Source organism: Natator depressus, chromosome 10 (genome assembly GCF_965152275.1).
Source record: "Natator depressus isolate rNatDep1 chromosome 10, rNatDep2.hap1, whole genome shotgun sequence".
Lineage (NCBI taxonomy): Eukaryota > Metazoa > Chordata > Testudines > Cheloniidae > Natator > Natator depressus.
Window position 1 is genome coordinate 16,127,523 of NC_134243.1, and position 20,853 is coordinate 16,148,375.

At 38.3% G+C, this 20,853-nt stretch overlaps 1 protein-coding gene and 1 long non-coding RNA gene across 3 annotated transcripts in view; one reads left to right on the forward strand and one right to left on the reverse strand.

Annotated features, from left to right (window-relative positions):
- Positions 1-7,495, forward strand: LOC141994859 (uncharacterized). Its single transcript, XR_012641214.1, has 3 exons — positions 1-64; positions 2,664-2,772; positions 7,227-7,495. It is a non-coding gene; the product is annotated as an uncharacterized LOC141994859 (long non-coding RNA).
- The window catches only part of LOC141994857 (transmembrane protein 180-like), a 22,092-nt gene continuing 8,604 nt past the window's right edge, over positions 7,366-20,853 (reverse strand). Inside the window, exons 4-7 of one of the 2 annotated variants that reach the window (XM_074965306.1) lie at positions 18,685-18,839; positions 16,736-16,819; positions 14,902-15,045; positions 7,366-8,477 (exon numbers count right to left, since the gene is read on the reverse strand). In XM_074965306.1, the coding sequence (XP_074821407.1) occupies positions 8,378-8,477; positions 14,902-15,045; positions 16,736-16,819; positions 18,685-18,839 (483 nt within the window). In that variant the 3' untranslated portion in view covers positions 7,366-8,377. Of the gene's footprint in view, positions 8,543-14,901; positions 15,046-16,735; positions 16,820-18,684; positions 18,840-20,853 lie in introns of both variants that reach the window. The other variant, XM_074965305.1, reaches the window with a different exon arrangement.

Sequence of the window (20,853 nt, forward strand, 5' to 3'; positions counted from 1 at the left end):
GCCCAGTATCCTGTCCGCCGACAGTGGCCAATGCCAGGTGCCTCAGAGGGAATGCACCTAACAGGTAATGATCAAGTGATCTCTCTCCTGACATCCATCTCCACCCTCTGACAAACAGAGGCTAGGGCCACCATTCTTTACCCATCCTGGCTAATAGCCATTAATGGACTTAACCTTCATGAATTTATCCAGTTCTCTTTTAAACCATGTAATAGTCCTAGCCTTCACAACCTTCTCAGGCAAGGAGATCCACAGGTTGACTGTGCGCTGAGTGAAGAAGAACTTCCTTTTATTTGTTTTAAACCTGCTACCCATTAATTTCATTTGGTGGTCCCTAGGTCTTAAATTATGGGAACAAGTAAATAAAGTGACATCTCTCTCCCCCACACAGACAGATGGGGGCATATCCCCCATGATCACTTGTTATGGAGCGTGGTGGCAGCTGCTGTGTGTATGTGTTTTTGTACACTTAAACCTACTCCCTCTACTTCCTTCACAGAGACCCATCCGTCCCTCCTACCCCACAGGCACAGGGGTGCTTCCCCAACCCAAGCAACACATTGCCCACTTCGCCCAAATGAGATGAGAATCATAGAAGATTAGGGTTGCAAGAGACCTCAGGAGGTACCTAGTACAACCTCCTGCTCAAAGCTGGACCAACCCCAACTAAACATCTAAGGATGGAGAGTCCACTACCTCCCTAGGTAACCCATGAGTGTGTTGTATAGAGCTTTCCACATACACAGTTACGGCCCTGCACCCTCCTTTGAGCAGGAAAGCAAGACATCATCCCCTTCCATCTTTTCATACATATCCCTGTTGCCATCAACATCTTTAATGCCTACACAGAGCAGACTCAATTCTTAAAGTAGCATCGAAAAGCAGATAATAAAAAGAACGAGTACTTGTGGCACCTTAGAGACTCCTCGTTCTTTTTGCTGAGACAGACTAATGCAGCTACCACTCTGAAACCTGTCACAGATAATAATATGGACCTGAACTTTATCTCAGAATTACAAAACTGTTAAGTCAGCCCTGCCAAGTTTTTGAACCTATGATGCCAGTGAGTTCAAGACTTAATCCGTAGACCTTCCAGCTTTATGGTTCTAAACTTACTTTTAACAAAATATGTTTAGAACTGTACAACAGCTCTCTTGGTTTCCCTAACTTGTCCACTGTTGGTGACAGCGCTTTCTCTGCATCTCCCACCATCTAGAACAGCCTTCCTGTTCTGCTCTGCCTCATCAGCTATTTTACAATCTGATCTTAAGGTATCTTTAATCTTTTGCCTATGCTTCTTATTTCTCTCAGTTATTAGTTTTGTAACTGAACACTGTAATTTAACCATATCATACCTTTACAACAATTTTTCTATAGTTTAACATATACAATCTGTGGAATTGTGAATTTTATTTCTGAAAATACTTATGGGGCAATGTGTATATGAAATGTGCTACACTTGGTGGAAAGCTGTACTGTATATAATGTCTTACCAACAGATCCCAAAGAGCTTTATAAACGAACTACACACAGAATCACTTTACCTAGTAGGACCACTAGGGGGGAATGCAGCAGATATTTAATAGCATGCAGCAGTGCTGCATAACCAATAAGGGACTGTTGTAACCAGTCGGTCTTTGGCTTTCTTGACACCACCTTGCTCCAATCTATTCCGATTTTGCTATCAAACTCATTTTCCTCACTAATCACACTGATCACATGGCTCCCCTCACTGGCTCTGCATTCCCTTCCACATCACCCCTCTCCTATTTATCCATGCCAGCTCTGCCTGTTTTATCTCCCTTCAAGCCCCCTTTGTTCCTTTCTCCCATGCCTGTAACCTAGCTTGTTCCTTCTTGGCTCTTTCTGGTCATAGTTATGGCTGCTGTTCAGTATACCCTGCTTCTATTTGATAGCATGGGTTTATTTAATCACCATCCCACAGCTAACACCAGTGTTGTTTCAGGGGTATCCAAGGGAATGTCACCAGACCACATTGCCAAAAACCTACGCATTTTAACTCCGCCAGAGTCCTTACACAGCAGTGCCTGCCTCACGTAGAGCCTGCAACCATCAGGTCCATCCCGCCAAAAGAATGCTTTGTTCAGTTTCCATTCTCCTGCCTCTCTTAAACTACACCCACCTACTGAGGGATGGAAAGGCCATCATGAAGTCATAGTAGGTTCCTTAGGAGGTTCTTCAGGTTATAACAATTTCAGTACATTTATTGGCTTGACAAGGTACTCGCTACAAGTGTTGCCAACAGGTATCTGTCTATAAAGAGAAAAGGAGTACTTGTGGCACCTTAGAGACTAACAAATTTATTTGAGCATAAGCTTTCGTGAGCTCCAGCTCACTTCATCGGATACATGCAGTGGAAAATACTGCATGCATCCGATGAAATGAGCTGTAGCTCTGAAAGCTTATGCTCAAATAAATTTGTTCGTCTCTAAGGTGTCACAAGTAATCCTTTTCTTTTTGCGGATACAGACTAACACGGCTGCTACTCTGAAACCTGTCTATAAAGAGGTTCACATTAATGATGATGTCTTATTTAGTCGACCTTGAATTGTTGTCCATTTCTGATTTGGTAGAAAGCCATCACTTGTTGGGATGTTACTTCAGGCTATTAGAAAATAATACTTTTTTTGTATTTCCCATAGAAGTTTGTCCAATAAAATATATTACCTCATCCACCGTGTGCTTCAATATTCTACCCAGGCAATCAGAGCATCAGGGGATAGCTCAGGACTATACCAAGAGTGACAATATGTAAGTAATGTAATTAGACAGCTTTCAATCATGCAAGTAACCTTTATTTTATCTAGTTGTGGGGGCATGGGCCTTCTGAAGTGTGAGCCACTGCAGCTAAAACTGAAAGAAGGGGCAATACCTTATAGCATTAACACAGCTCTCAGAATTCCAGTCACATTATTTCCTATAGTGAAAGAGGAATTAGGCAGAATGATAAACCTGCAAATAATTGCAGCCATAACAGAACCTAGAGAATGGAGCACACCTACAGTTCCTGTCATAAAAAAGAGCAGAGTGTGAGAATGTGCATTGATTTGATTTGTATTTAATCAGCTAAAAGAAAAAGATATGTTCTTCCCACACTAGGGGATATAATCCCCAAATTAGCATATGCACATATTTTCCTCACTGCTTAATTCTGCAAGTGGATTTTGGCAGATCCTGCTGCATCCAGATAGTGCTAAACTCACAGAACCTGATTTTGCTCTCAGTTGCACCAGTTTAAATCTGAAGTAACTCCACTGAAATCAGTGTAGTGAAACTTATGTAAAACCTGTGTAAGTAAATTCAGAATCTAGTCTGCTATATTAATTACTTAATTCAGATGCTACTGTTTCCAGCATTTATCTTTCGGCATTAGCAGTTCTCCTGAAATCTTCCAATGCAAAGATGCAAGGATTTCAGGAGGTGGTTGTACATGTGGAATGTACATGTTGTACATTTAGGCCAGTACAAAGCCAGGAGTACAAGAAAAGGTTTCTAAGTGTCCTGAGTAATATATAGTCTACAGGACTAATGCTGAACAAGGAAAATTGTGTCCTTGGGAAGAAGCAGCTATGTTATTTAGGGCACCACATAGATGAACACAGTTTGAGCCCAGATTCTGAGGAAGACCCCACCCCAATAGCCCTTCCCATCACTTTACCTTAAAAGCATCCCACCTTCTTTATCTCCCCATCTACAAATCTCCCCCACCTACACTGGGTGAATCACATCCCAGAAGGGCTCAGACAGGGAAAAACCCTTTGTTGTTACTTCACACAATAGGGTCCACAAGGGCCTATCACAGAGGCTCTTGAGAGCTTTGGGCAAGGGGGTCCAGGCCTCTGTGTCCTGAAAAGATGACATTCCTGCACCAAACAAGCTGTGTATGGCTTGTGGAAACATAGGGAAAATTTCCAAAAGAGGAGAAATTCCTCTAAGCTTTACCCTACCATTTAATAGCCAACATGCCCTCATCACAGCCATCCACCACTGCAGCTCACCCACACCAAAATACACTGAGTTCCACCTCAGCTTCTAGGCCTGTAGCTACTAAACAGCTTTACTTGCAGCCTCACCACCAGTTTAGGGCAAGGGAAGCCAACTTGCTATGTTTCTCTTGAAGCTACTGAGGCTCCATTTTACTTTAAGTACAAGGCATCTCATGGAAGAACATATAAATACGATACCAGTAACACAATCACCATGATTTGCGTGAGGTTACACTAACACCCAGCCTCCCTTCCCCACCCACAAAACACATTCACATATTTTAATTCATTAGGAACCTCATCTAGGAGTCCTGACCTCTCAGGAGTTAGCAAATTGCTTATGGAACAGAGAATGTTAGCCTCAGTTGTGCAGTTATGATGAAGGTTCTTCTGACTAGTTCCCACAGGGCAACTCAACTGACATGTTGTGTTTGCTTTTTGAGGAGGCATCTGCTCGGTGTTGACTATGGCACGGAGACGTCACTCAAGACTTACCCAAGACCATGCAGTGAATCACTGGTTCAGAATAGATTAACATCAATCCAGGAGACTCCTTGTACTTACTGCCTCTTGTGGCTCCAGTTAAGGTCCAGAATTTTGGGGCTTGATGCTCATCTGCAGCAATTCCTAGCTGCTGTTGCAATGGTAAAAATTAAAGGAGGAAGTGGTACTTTTTTATATTTTTGGAGGAGATTTGGAGTTATATTTTGCTTCCATTCCCTATTGGAATGCAAGTTCTTCCTGCATACAGAAATCTAAAGTAAACAAGTGCAGCGAACATTCCCATGAAAAAGGCACATTTAAAATGGATTGATCATCACAGGCCTCTTCAAAAAGGGCCTTCAGATTAAAGATTCCACCTCTGCTAAATATGAGATCAGGCTTAAGGCCCTCAAATTTGCATTGTCATCATCTCCTCCCTTTGGTAATGGCTCAAAATATACTTTTATAGTGGGTTGTTACTGTGGAATCCTGTAGGATTTTGTTTTAATAAGAGCTCTTGGGATGGGAGTATGATCTTGTGATTAGAGTGGGGAGGCTGTGGAGGGAGGACTCCTGGGTTCTACTTGCAACTATGGGATGCGTCTTGTGTGTTAAAGCACAGGAATCTGGGAGTCAGGACTCCCAAGTTCTATTCCTGGGTCTGGGAATACAGTGGGACCCTATTAGGTTAGAGCACAGAGGACTGGGAGCTGGAATTCCTAGTTTCTGTTCCCAGCTTATATTCTGTCTTGCTATGTCACCTTTGGCAAGTCCTTTCCCCATTGGTCCTTGTTTCCTCATCTGCAAAATAGAACTAACGATACTCATCAGGGACTGAATTAAGGCATAAGCACTGTAGATGTGTACCTGAGGCCCTGGCTCCTGGAGTCATATGGTGACAGAGTCTAAGCTTCAGTGCAAAAATAGTTTCTAGCCTTCATAACTTCATAGCCTTCCATGACAAAACCCATGGAAATGAGGCCCGTGCCTAACCAATGCAGTGATGTATGACTAGGTTTGCAGATAGCCTGAAATAAGAGCTCTACAAGGCAAGAGCAGCCCCTTTCATCTTACTAAGGTCAGCAAGTTGTTATTACCCCAGTGGCATGGGACCTTGCTGCTGCCACCCCCTCATAACTCTCTGGGGTGATGGTGGCTGGCAGGAGATCTGCTACCACTTCTCTTTGGGTAGGTTGGGGCTTTCCCTATCATCAGATCATTGTTCCCTGACTTCAGACAGGCTGGGACCCCTACCAGAAGAGGGAGGAATCAGCCTCCACCCACCCATAGTCCTCTGCTTAAGTGGGTGGAGGCTGATTTCTCCCTCTTCTGGTAGGGGTCCCAGCCTGTCTGAACTCAGGGAACAATGATCTGATGATCGGGAAATCCCCAACCTACCCAAAGAGAAGTGGTAGCAGATCTCCTGCCAGCCAACTAGATGCCTCATATATTGGTGGCCAGGCCCCAATCACTGCTTCTCCAAGTAATGGTGGGGCAATATTGTGGGAATGGGGCCACAAGCTGCTCTATGTGGAGTGGTGGGGCAACAATCTTCTTGGCTTACATGTATGAGCATAAATCTTTGCAGGTCCAGAGCCTTAGACTGTAAACTCTTTGGGACGGGGATTGTTTTACATGCCTAGTACCATCATACACAGCTATGGTGCTATATACAATGTTACTGATGACAGCATTTTAGGAATGAAAGTGAAGAATACCTATCTAATTGAAACAGCAAGAGAATTTAGACAGAGCCCACCTAACTGCTTAAACTAAACTCTGACTGTGGCACCAGAGCTAACACCTTTAATCTTGCAGAACGTGCCCTAACTTTAATGACCCCAGTAGTTTGCACCTTGACTTTAGATCTCATTTTAAGGGCTCTCCAGCACCCCCTAACACCATGTTTGGGTTCAAGCCTGACTCATTGTTAAGAAGAGCACTCACTGAAATCAACACTAGCACTTCACACTGCATCCTAGGATCTTCCTGGAGGCTTTCTAGCCAAGTACCAATCAAGTCCAATGCTGCTTAGCATTATAAAATTCTAACAAGACCATAACAAAAGCATTGCTAAACAATCTTTTTGTTAACTTCATTATCGTTTATGTTTAGCCTCTTTAAGGAAAGTTTTTGATGTGAGAGGTTTAGACATTTGCCAGTGGCAGGGTTTTTTTTGTTTAAACCAGATATTTTTTTCTCCCTTTGCTATTTACAAAGACTTCAGCCTATTCTGCCCTCAAGGAATAAAACAGCTTCACAATCAAAACTCCAAATGACAATAAAGTTAACTTTGCTGCTTTTGAACAGACATCTGCTTGCAATGTATACACTGCCAAATAAATTGCTCCAGGTTAGTTACATGTAGTTTTACAACCCTCAAGTCTTTTCCTTCCTGCTTGTCTTTCCCAACAGCCCCCCTATTAAAATACACCAACATATTCAGACAATAAATATCCCACTAATCAGCTCAACATACAGTATTCATAAATTACAGCAGGCACCTGGGAAAGTAAATGCTATATTTGCCAAACACCTTCCATAAAAGACTGTCCCTCTCTGTTTGCTCATTTAAATGAATTCTTGCTACCCTTTTTAGGTCTTAACATCTTAATGTCCTTTCTGTTGTACCACATAGCATACCACACTTGAACCCTATGGTCTAAATGTGTTCTAACAATTCTATACTATGTAAGGACAAATTAATGAAAGCTAATTATCTCTGGCATACTGTAGGTATTTAGGAGCTGAAGTGGGAATTGTCCCGTAACAGAAAGGAAGAAAGAAAAAGAAAAGAAAATACACATGAGAAAAAAAAGACAAAATACTACCAGAGAGAGTATAAGGAAAGAACATTTGTAATATAACTTCTTTATTACCAAACTGGAAGGAGTAACCAAGAAGAAAACTTAGATGTATACAGCGAATCACAGGTAAAAGTCATTTAGATTTCTTCAGGTTTTCGCCTCAAAAACTATGTCCACAAAACAGCAGGAACCCTAATCCTTCTCAATTGGAAGGCAAGTTATACAATTTGTTTTTTAAAATAGATTATGATCAATAGACAGAAAATCCATGTATATAAACAATGGTGTATTATAAAAGACAATTTAAGAATACAGGTCCATGGATAACATTTTTTGTTAGGATTCTTTTGATATATAAATATAGAAGACTTTGGAAACATGTTGATATTAGCATGTAAAACACAAGTAAATAGAACTGTTTCTCTGACATGACTCAAAAAATGTAACCATAACTTAAGACTTCATTATATCTCTGATTTCTTGAACTTTAACTTAAGTCCTCAGTTTCCTCAACTACACATGCATTCACTAAATAATATTTAGCTCTTATACTGTGCTTTTCATCTGTAGATCTCAAATTACTTTACAAAGATGGATAAGTATCTTTGTTCCCATTTTACAAGTGGGGAAACTGAGGCACAGAGCATTGCTGTGACTTCCTTCAAGGTCACACAGCACATCAGTGGTAGTGCTGGGAACTAGGTTTCCAGTCTGGTGCCATATCCATTGCACCATGCTAACTCCCCTCAAAATCCAGTAATATCTATACACAACAGGCATGCCTTTATCTCTTTAGCAATGGAGTGAGTAAAGACACTTCCTCAGTATGCTCAGAGGAGTCCCCTGGAGATTGCCAGCATTCCTACAATTGCCATATGTATGGTAACTGAACTAGAAAAGGCTACGTATAGGCTTTGTGTTAAGGCTGGGAATGCTTTATGATATGTTTTATAGCCACCATAGATGACTGATTTAATTTAATGGCTCAGACTGCATTTGGTCTAATAGTCCATTAAGTACAATTCTGCTTTTTCACATTTTAAATGTATTAATTCTACTGTGCACAATTCAACACAAAATCTAGATCCTTCCTGTATGGACTAAGTGTTGAAGATTCAATGTATGCCTGTCATATGACTGTTCTGTATGGAGAAGGGAGTCCACGTCAGAATCTGTATAACTGCAATGCAAAGTGGAACCAGACAGATCAAATAGAACATAGCATCATGAAGACCTAAAAACAAACTGGAAAAGAAGGTAAAAATGTCAGTTTTCCCAAGATGCAGTTTTCACCCCCTTTAGTCAATTCTTAATAGATTAAAAAAATAGTTCTGATTATTCAGCACAGTCAATTTTAAAAGGAAGTAAATAGCAGGTTTACTTTGGAAGAAAAAACATGAAAATAACCATATGGATTCTTGTGAGTAAGGAATAAAAATCCCCATGTTTTTCTGTATTTTACCAAAAGCTCAATGTATAGATATACAGCTTGTTTGATTCTGATTAAACAATCTTTATTAAAAGTAGCATATAAATACAAACTGTGGATGAAAATAACCCAATGTTTTTGTATCCCCAGCGTCACAGTGGGAATATGGTTTCTCACTATTCAGAAACATAAAAGCTATTGCCAAATAGAATCAGAAAATAGAGTTGAATGTATGTACGGCTCTATCATTCCCTTAAACTTATTTATGCCCCCTGCTCCTCCAACACGAGGTAGTTTGTAGAAAATAAGCTATTAATAAATGAGCTGAGTTAGGTAAGTAGGGTGCATATTAATATGCTATAGACAAGCTAACAGACCCGTTAAGTACTCTATTACCCAACGGTGGTAGGTAATATAAAAGTTAGTATAAAACAATATCACCTTACAGAGCAGGAACTCCTATAAAGTTTTGTATGATTAAAGATTTTTTTTTTAAAGGGAATGAATAAAAGAATGGGAGAAAGTGGAAAATACAATATGGACATATTGGTATTTTTAAAAGTTAAAAATCTGAGACATTAACTATGTATAATGTACTTATGGCTGGTAAATGCTATGAACAGGTCATGATTAATGCATGGAACTCAATGCATTTACCAAAATATTAAGATTAATTCAGTTTTATTATTTTTTAGGGGAAAATAAAGAATTAAACCATCCATATATATTACATGTTAAAGTTACATTGAGATTCTGGCTTCTGCATCCTTATACGTGCAAAGTTACTTCCTAATCTAAAGCTCTATTAAGGAGTAATACATAAAGAAGCAGATCAACAACTATGTATTACAAATTATAATATATAATTAAAATAACTGCTTTATGAACAGGCTGGTTTCTGACAGCTTGAAACACATCTAGGCATTTGTCTAGCAGCTGTGATAATTATCCACTGGCAATCTGTTAATTATTGGATTCTAATTAAGAAATATCAAGAAACTGAACTCAAGGTGAGACAGTCTCTGAAAAAATTCTTCAGTCTCCAAGAAGAAGAGTACGTTATTTTCTATTTTTCCTTAGCACTGTGAGATGAGATGGGAGACTAACAGAATGGCTGTGAAAGTTGACTACTATGGGACTCATCCGTAGCTGATTGAAGTCAGTGGAAAAACTCCCATTAACTTCACCGAGCTTTGGATCAAACCCTATGAGTCAATCAAAAAAGGCCGAATCCAGGCCTCATTGGCTTCAATGGAACCAGGATTTGGTCCTAAATGTATGACACAATACAATCAGTTTATTCCAAGTTAAACAATTGTTTTAAATAAATTGTGCACATGTTAATACCAAGTGACAAAGACAAGGCACAAGCTTAAAAATTAAAGTAGTACTAAGGGAATTACTTAACTGCTTAGACAACTGGTTACAGGAGATGGGACTTTTCACAGGTAGGTCAGTGGTTCATATTCAGTATATACTGTTAGTGATCACAATTTAGCATCTGATAGTTATTTACTGGCCTGGGTTCAATGGTGCTTTCCATTTCCAAGTAAACAAGTATATGCATCACAAAAACTACCACCATGGTTGGCATTAATTAGCCCTCTTGTTGGCAGTTCCAGCAGAGAATCCAAAAACTGAATTGGTAAACTATTTACCTATATAAAGTTCCTTCAGGAAGGGGCTAAGGCAAATTTGGCAGGGTGCTATAGTGAAGCTACACAGCTTTTGCCTGCATTTTACCTTTCTGTATATTAAAGAGGACTGCAATTTTCAGTATTAAGGATGTCAACCTTTAACAAGTATTTTACCTTTTTCTAAAGGAAAGAAAAAGATTGTGCCAAGTCCTACCTTGCCTTTGTACTGATGATATCTTGGTTTGGTTTAAATACAATTGCACTGATTTAACAAAAGAATATGGATTAATATTTTATTCTAAAACTTGACATTTACAGGAATTATGAAAAGTAAAATAGGTGTATTATACAGAAAAATGAACAAATATTAAATATAATTCTATTGAGGCATTGGGATATATCAAGAACAATGCTCAAATTACATCACAGTGGTGGAGAAGACGCCTTAAAAATCTTTATTTATATAATTATTTTGTGCATGCAGTACAAAGATGCATATATTCAAAGACACGCTCTTGCTAAAATATAGTTCCTCACTATATCCAGCACATTGTTTACCCTGCTACTAGATCATGTGATATTTCCAACTGTCAGATGCACTGACAGCTTATTTATTGTGCACCATCTATATATTGTGCATCTATTTATAATCTGGTAATTTGTTTCTAAATATAAGGAAATAATAATAATAATAAAGAGGGCAACAAACTACTGCCAGTGTGTTTTCACAGTATGATTGACTGTAATTTCAGTGGATCTCCAGGAGAGGGAGGTTTAAAACTATATACTTCTTATAGAGCAGAAAAAGGGATCTAATGTTCTAGGGAAAACTATTTAGGATAAACCAAAAGGAACAAAAAGTGACCCTCCAATCCTGTAAATTACCAGCCACATTTTCATTAGTACAGTACTATATATATATAAAAAAACCCCAACATGTAAATTGGTTTCCCTCGATAAAGGCTTTACTGATGCCTGACAATGAAATCCCTTGGGACCCATGTACAATATACAGAGTAGCATTTTTCTTCAGCGATAACAATGATTAACACTGAATGAGACAAGTGAAGCGTCCCTAACAATAAAGGCTTAATAAACAGGAGAGAATTCCTCCAGTGTGCCATGTGTAAAAGTCATTTGTCTCCTGTCTGAATGACTAGTTCTTAAATTGATTTTAATTAGATACATTAACACTAAACACCATTTGATAGCAGACAAAATGTTACTGCCAAAATCATCTGCCCCTCCCATTGTTGTCATCATGTAGCTACCCTCCTCAAATCTATGTGCTGGTTTCTCATCATCATCTTTTACATAAAATTAAAATTTCTCCCTTGCACTTTCGAAACTCTGTACAACACCTTCACTGCCTACATTTCAGCCTTCATTTTCTCAAACTGCTATGCTTCTCCCAAGCCACCCACCTTAAATAGCTCATATGTACCTTACCTTCCCATTCATTTCTATGCCTCTTCCATGCCACTCCTTCTTGCAACTCCCTTCCTATCCTCATGTACCAAATGACTATAGTTGTAATTCAAATCCCTCCCTAAAGCACACATCCACCAAGCCTGTCAATGAGAACAATTCAGTGTAGTCAGTAGTATGAATCCACATAAAAAAAAAGATATTCACAGTCATTGATCCTCAAGTATAGTGTGTGCTTGGAATGTTCTCTATGTGTATTCAACTGGAAGCTCTTTGGGGCAGGGACTGTGTTTTCCTGTATGCTTTAACAATGTTCAATAAATAATCATTTGGGCCCAATTGTACAAATCCTTGCTGAAGTGAGCAATCCTTGTTCATGCATGTAATTCAGTGGGTTCAATATGATTCTTTGTATGACTAAAGGTTTGAAAGATCAGACCCTAATACTGATTTCCTATATGGAAACCTCGCTTAGCACTAAGTCAATATGTTTAATGTATCACAACATGGCAGATATTACTTTAAAACTCGTCTTAAAAGTTAAAGTTCATAGGATTACGCCCTCAGGCATAAATTATGAAAAACAAAGTTACATATGGGATATTTTATTTCTTTAAAGGGACAGGTGATTTGAAATCGAGTTATTTAGAAAAAAGTGAAAAGTGGTTTCAGGTATTACACCTGCTAATGGCTTATGGTTTTAAATTCACATTTTCTTTTTAAAATTTTCCTTTCCCCTGTTGCTGTCTGAAAGATTTACACAAATAAACAAATTTGACTATGTGTACAGTGGAAACTGTGAAAGGGGGGAAATCAAGAAAAATATTTTTTGCTAACCTTTCAGTAATAGTCATCGTAGATGTTATTTGTAACAATAGTAAGTAAAATATAACGGAAAGTAGTGAGTTTTTTAGCTTGATTGTATGCCTATCAGTGTTTTAAAAACGACAGGATATCAGTTATGATTATTCCCTGATAAAAATGTTCCTATTCTGCTGCATAGTATACATTCAGATTCTGAACTGTGAACAACAAGTGTTAAACTGAGGTATTTTCTATCATTAGAGATTGGACTGGTAGCACTGCCTACTATTAAGATTGCTTGACACTTCCAATTATAAGACTCCATTTTTGGTTGCCTATCACTTTACCAAACTAACTGTTCAAGCTGAACTTTTACATGCCAGGGGTCTACCTGAGTCAAAAAAAAATTTTTTTTTGATGTTTAGTTCCACAGTTTGTTTATTTTTGTTCACAACTTTTGTTTACTTCCCTGAGGGATGGGCTAGGATTTATAGGAAGACATGTGTTTTAATGAGGAACATAAAGCAAGAGAGGGTAAAGACACAGTAGAATGGGTTGGTTCGCTAATAATTTCCTTCATTCATTCCAGACCACCTTAGAATATATCAAAAAGATACAGGAATTGTCTAAGTCAGTGGTGAGGGCTCCGGCTGGGGTTGTAGCCTTTGGGGTGGGGCTGGGGATGGGGATGAGAGACTTGGGGTGCAGGAGGGTGCTCTGGGCTAGGATTGAGGGGGTTTGGAAGGTGGGAGGGGGATCAGGGCTGGGACAGGGGGTTGGGGCCTGGGAGGGACTCAGGGGTGCAGACTCCGGGCAGTGCTTACCTCAAGCAGCTCCCAGAAGCAGCAGCATGTCCTCCCTCTGGCTCCTAAGTGGAGGTACGGCCAGGTGGCTCTGCATGCTGCGCTGCCCCTACAGCTCCCATTGGCCGCAGTTCCCAGCCAATGGGAGCTCCAGGGTTGGAGGCAGCATGTGGAGCCCCCTGGCTGCTCCTACACATAGGAGGAGCCGGAGGGGGGACATGCCACTGCTTCTGGGAGCTGTGGCACACGTGTGGAGCGGTCCATGAACCTTCTCCCCAGCTGGAGCACGGGAGTGGGGCAAGCCCGAGACCCCACTCCCCAGCAGGAGATCCCGGGCTGGATTAAATTGGCTGGCTGGCCGGATGTGGCCCGCGGACCGTAGTTTGCCCACCCCTGCCCTAAGTACTTTTCACTTTACTGACGCTGCTTTTCTGAATGGCCCCAGCTTGTCCTCCTTCCAAACCTACCTCTATGCCTTTCTTCTACAGTCCATTAGGGTCAGGAAGAGGATTCCAGACACATCTGCCACATCTCCACTCTCTTTTCCTTAAAGGCCCTTCCCCAAGGAGGTTTTATAAATGATTGTCCTCCATGTATTTAAGAATTTTCTTTAATTAAAGCAAAATTTAGGAAGTAACTAAGATAAGGCCATTAAGATAAGAATTGGAAACTGTACTCTAACCAAAGTGATTTACCTAGTTGAGCCAAACCCCTCTTCCTCCTATAATTGTATTCGCAAAAAGAAAAGGAGTACTTGTGGCACCTTAGAGACTAACCAATTTATTTGAGCATAAGCTTTCGTGAGCTACAGCTCACTTCATCGGATGCATACTGTGGAAAGTGTAGAAGATCTTTTATACGCACAAAGCATGAAAAAATGCTTTGTGTGTATAAAAGATCTTCTACACTTTCCACAGTATGCATCCGATGAAGTGAGCTGTAGCTCACGAAAGCTTATGCTCAAATAAATTGGTTAGTCTCTAAGGTGCCACAAGTACTCCTTTTCTTTTTGCGAATACAGACTAACATGGCTGTTACTCTGAAACCTATAATTGTATTGTTTCTCTCAAAAACAAAATACATTAGTCACAGGCCTACTGTACTAAATATGTCTAGTAACTATATTTATGAAATAAATACACTTTTGTGGTTTTGGTAATAGTTATAGTCAAAGTTGGAACATCACAGGTTTGACTGTTTTTTAATTTTGCACAACAGAATGACAAAAACAATCATACACTGAAATGAATTTTTCACACACCCACACATGCACGCACACCCACCACGTGGCAAATTTTCCCATGTCTTCTCTTTAAAAAGTACATTTTTCCGACTAAATATCTACTTGGACAGCATTTTTATATCAGTGAGATGAGGACCAACTGAAAATTTGTTGAAGCAAAGTTGCAACAGATCTGATGCAAGCTAACTGCATATTAATTTGTAATAATTGTATAACATTATTTAACTTGTTGTGACTTAAAACTTCACTTTTGAACTCACCTTGGATCAGGCTGAGAAAATTTATTATTCAGGTTCTCATATCCAAATTGATTTAGTATTGTAACCACAAGCATAGGAGCCAAAGACTGGGCTGGCTTAGTAAATAAAGCATTGGTACCAAAAACCATGGAGGAAAGTGGTGATCTGAAATATTCAAGACAAGTATTAATCCATATTACATAGTATATAAATATACATCACTTACAGCACTTATATTCATTATTTAAGTACTGTTCAGACTCAAATATTAACCATCAGGATACATAACTGCATAATTACCATCAACATTCTAGTCAGTGAATGGTCCAGATATCATAATGAAATGACTACATTTTAGTTAGATAAGTAGTTTTTAAAAAAAAAAAAAAAAAATCTATAAACATACCTTTTATACTATCTTAGGTCCCCACAACTACCTTACTTGACCATAAATAAAAGAATCAGGGATCTAACAGAACAGTGTCAAAGGGCCTAATCCAAAACCCGCTGAAGCTAACTGAAGGATTCACATTGACTTCAATGGGCTTTGGATCAGCCCCATAGTCTGGTGATTCAAGAGTTGCAACTGCATACAATTAACAAGGAAAAGAGAAAAATAGGATAGACTTATATTTGTAAAAGACGTGATTTGGTACTAGAAACTGATTTAGTCAAGTGCTCTTCATGTATTAAGTGTTCTTCAAACAAAGCAATCTGATTGTTATTCAGAATAATTTCAAGTCTTGTATATGGACTGGGGGAACGTCGTATCAAAAATATTTTTAAATTGTAAATTACACCACTTCACCTTCAAGTTACTGAAGAAAATTCAATGTACCACTTATGAGATTTGGTCTACATACACACTGACCCCAATCCTGCAAGGACTTATACCCAGGTTCAATTTTATGCATTGGAATAGTCCCACTGAAGCTAATGGAACTATTCACAGGTATAAAGTAATATACATGCTCTAGTCTTTGCAGGATTTGCCCGTAGAGGGAGCCTGATTCCCCTTCTCCCCCTCAAAAAGCACTGAAACCAGAAACCCCACTGGTATAAAAATCAGTATATTTGTGAGAGCAACAGGAAGTTAATTGCACTTTGATATAAATCAAAAAAGATACATGAATCACAGTACAGCATATCACAGCAAGTTTTATCAATTTTTATTTAAAAAATTGAACGGCAGCTACACAGACTTGGAATTTTGCTTGTTAAGTGGTATAGTTCAAACATTCAGATACCTTCTCTATATTAGAAAGGCTGTATCCTGCCAACTCTTAAGCCTCTGAGTAATATTAGACATGGGAGTATTTCTACTGAAATCAACATGACTAACCATGTGAATGTTTGTGGGACTGGGCTTTTATAAATATAATAGAGTTTACAATGGAAGTGTTTAAATTCATTCCTTTGTTAAATTTACTCAGGGCCTAATCCTGCAGACATTTATGCATGTGCTTACCTTTACTTGTGTGTGTAAATTAAGCCCTTAAAGCAAGTGTTTGCAGGATTGGAGCCAAAGAATGTCACAATAATTTCTGCATTTATTTGGACATAATCTGGGAAAAAGTTATTTAATAACATAAAATTTCAAAAGACTTAAAGCAATGTACAGTAATAATGAATTCCCATTCACTTATCATATTAAAAGTAAATATAAAGTGAAACTTCTTAAAAATAGTTGTAATTTTAAAAAAAAATAGAAAACTTTTTTTTTTTTTTTTTTACCAAATTAAGAATCCTTTTTAGATTAATACGTTCAGAGTGTTCTTGAAACTTAACTTTGGTATAGAGAATTTGATGACACTAGCTACAGTACATTTTGTGAGCAGTAGTAAGATCAACATACCTCCGTTTGTGTTTTATTAAGTCTGCATCAACAATATCTGCCAAGGGCAGATTAAACAAACTGAATGACGCTTGAACAATTACCCTATAGAAAGACAAAATATTTCAAAATGTTGATAGATATTAAACATACTTTTTTCAATAAGAAAACTGTATTGGATGGGTGTGTGTGTGTGTGTGTGTGTGTGTGTGTGTGTGTGTGTGTGTGTGTGTGTATTTCTCTCTCTCTCTCTCTCACACACACACACACACACACACACACACACACACACACACACTTTACTCTCTCATCAAGTAAATTAACACAGTATTATTGCTTCAAATTAAAAATGGCTATTAGGTCTATTTAAAGATCAGTTCTCCAAATAAATATTAGAGCTGTTACTTTAATCAAGAATTAGAAACCTGTATACAAACCTAAAACTTTCTCAACTCTTTTTGGAATTTCAAGATAGTAGCTTGGCATTGAAGTGAAAGATGACACTTATTGAGGTTATTAATACCAACTTAAACTGACTTGAATGGAGAAAAGGAACATCTCAGAAGAGAGAACTAAAATTCTCCTCCAGAAATCTGAAAAAGGACATGCAGAGGACTGGAAGGGAAAGATAGGAAACAAGCTTAAAACAAGTGACAGAATTAGAATGATAAAAGGTAAACATATATATTTAACACATGATCAGTAGAACCAAATGAAACAATAAACAGGATGATAGATTTGCATGTATTGCTAAGTTTTGGTAAAATTAGGTTCAAATTACAAAAGTCCTTTTGGGGCTAAATAACCTTCACATATCTTGAGAGATTTTTTTCCTAAGGAAACTTGAATACTTGAAATGAGGAAAATATATTACTGGATAATGTAATTCAGTTGTCACATAGTTCTTAGTTACAATAGCCCATGACTGAAATCCTGGAGGGATTGGGGCTGTGGGTGGGTGGGGGGGAAGGGGAGGAGAGAGAGAAAGAAAGAAAATATATGCAAAGAGGACAGGCAAGGTAGGAAGGGAAGACCATGAAATTAACACCATCCTATTCTAATTGAGAAGGCTGTTTTTAAAAATGTTTAATGAAGGATTTCCTTTTGAGGGTTTTCCACACCTCACTGATCTACCTGTTCTGTGAAATAACCTTGAGGTTTCATGCTATAGCAGTACCAAAGAAAACAAATTTAATGTTGTTTAGCCAACAGTGACTTGAATTGCCAGCATTTTTGTGGGGTGGAGGGATCTAAAATCTTTAGTTTTTCAATATTAAAAGAAAAGGGAAAAGGAATAGTATGAATCTAAATAACAGAAACTCTACTAGCTACTCTGTAAACTAAAATAAAGTTTAGAACTGAATTTCTCTTGCACTCTGCTAGTACTCAGTTTCAGGCCAAAGGCGGTTGAGAAGGAACTGAGTGCAGTTCGTCCGCGCAGCGCTAGATAGCCTCGAGACAGGGAGAGCACGTGTGAGCCAAACAGACACTGCTGCCTAAAATCTCCAATCTGAGGCACAGGGACTCAGATACACCTACAGTGGGAACACCAATAGGGACACTACTTGAAGAAGTGGTGGGAAACTGCTGTTTGGGTAAACGGGAAAGTCTGTGTCAATGGAACCTGCATTTGACCAACGTTAAAACTGATGTGGCTGGAGACAATGCTGCAAACTCTAATTATTGTATATATTAGATTGTTAATTTTAAAAAGAAAATAGAAGCAGTAACTAAAAGTTGAAATACTCTTAAACAAGAGTTGCCATTTTAATTGCAGCTCCTTTTCAGACCCATGAAACAGAACAAAAGGAAAAGAGCAAAACTTATAGTAGGAAATTCTTCAAGCTACCACAAGGGTATGACAAAAAGAGTGTAAAAACCAAGAGACCTAACAGACTCCATTCACAAGGCGTAGCAAGCTGTTAATTTTTTTAAAAAAATAGTATCCTTGAAGGTATATATTTACTTACATGTTTGTTGTGAGATAAACAGCCAGCAGGTAGTAGTGTTCTGGTCCTAGAACAAACATGACAGCGGCAGCTATTCCTTCTAAGTAAAAGGAAAACAAGATGATCCTGTAATATCCAAACTTCTTCAGCAAAGTATGACTGAGAAGCACAAGGCACTGAAAAGATAATAGATACATATTAAGTATATACTTAATACAGTACTTCAGCACTTCTTTTAAGAAAACAGAGTTTTGGATGCTATAAATGGTTTACTGCTACACAGTACTTCTACTAATTAGCAAACATGCATATTTTCTGAAAGGGGAAATCTGAATCAGTAACATTTTCAAATGCGCTCACAAATTAAGAACATAGGAACTGCACAAACAGAAAAGATGATAGGACCAGTGGGATGGTCCTATCTCTGTTTTAAAACAGATGCTTCAGAGAAGACTGCTCTCCCTTCACCCAGAATCAGTCTGTGCACTACTCTACATTGGGGTAAATATTGCTTCCCACTTCAGATAGCAACCAGCTCATACCATAGAGCATAATGTCTGATATCCCTTATGCAGTTTATTTTGCAGTGTGTTCATAGTGAAAAGTGTTTCTTACCATTTGAACTTAGACTACTGGACTGAACAAAATGTGTGGTTTTCTTTTAAAGCTTGTGGAACCTTAGAGACTAACAAATTTATTTGGGCATAAGCTTTCATGGGCTAAAGCCCACTTCATCAGATGCATGCAGTGGAAAATACAGTAGGAAGATAAATAAATTTGTTAGTCTGTATATCTTCCTACTGCATTTTCCACTGCATGCATCTGATGAAGTGGGCTTTAGCCCACGAAAACTTACGCCCAAATAAATTTGTTAGTCTCTAAGGTGCCACAAGTACTCCTCGTTCTTTTTGCTGATACAGACTAACATGGCTACCACTCTGAAATCTTTTAAAGCTGTAATTTTTCATTAACATCACAATGGCTCTGATATCAATGGACATATATGGTAAACTTCTACTACCACTATTACTCAGTGTCACTTTTGTAATTGATAAAACAGTTTCATTGGGAAATCCTATTGTAACAGATTACTAGTTTTGCTTCTGTTGTAGAAAAAGGTATTGGGAAAGGTAGATACTGAATGCACAGTACTCATAGTTCCATTTCAAGTTTCCAGATTTCAACATGCAACAATCTACACAAAGTGCTAGCAACAATAAAATATCAGCTTTTTGGATGTGTCACATCCAGTAATTCACTTTTGACTGCATACGCTAATAAAAAGAATGAAGAAAACCAATTCACAACCTGGAAAAGTTAATTTATAAAAACGTTGTTTTTCTACAGAACACTGATGTTTTAGTCACAGGATTGTGCTAACTTTTAAATCTAAAGCAAGTTATAGTTTGAAAATGTTGAGCAAAAGGTCTATGTGAATCTAAAGAAGAGAATCAAATCCATAAATTCAGTATTGAAAATTATCCTTCAATATTTTCATATTCGGGCACTAGAAATCCACACATGCATTATGTCACAAAAGTCTGAATTAATTAAAACACTTTAAAATAAAAACATCCGAAAAATGTTTAGTCATGAAGCCCACAGAAACAATTTAGACCAAAACTGACCTTTAGATGTTGAGCCCCTAAGTAACCTGAATAGTACCAGCAAAGAAAGATACTACTGCTACATGCCAAACCCTTTAAAAGCTTGGGGAGTTCCCTATGTCCTGAGGTAAGAAACTGAGACTCAGGGGTGAAAATCAAGCACAGATACACCTTTAAGGAAAAGTCTATCACTATTAAAAAGCAAACCCAGTACAGCTGGATTCCATTCTTTCATACATTAGCAAAACTGTCAACTAAATTCTAGAAGCAAAATCTTTATTACTAATGACATAAGAGGTAGAAAGAACATAGCTCACAGTAAAGAAGTGGGACTGAAAAACTTGGCAACTCTCACCTGTACTGTGAGGGAATAAATACAAAATTCCACAATGTCATTTTACAGAGTCACTTTTCTGATGATATGGTAATTGCATTTTAATAAAACACAGAATGCTGTTTTTGCAAAAAGTTATGATAAAGGATAGTTTAGAGTTAGGCCCACAGCAAAAAGAATGGTTAAAACACTCCATAATTTGTATATAGAATTTTTAAGATCAGTAGAAACATACACTAGAATTTTTCC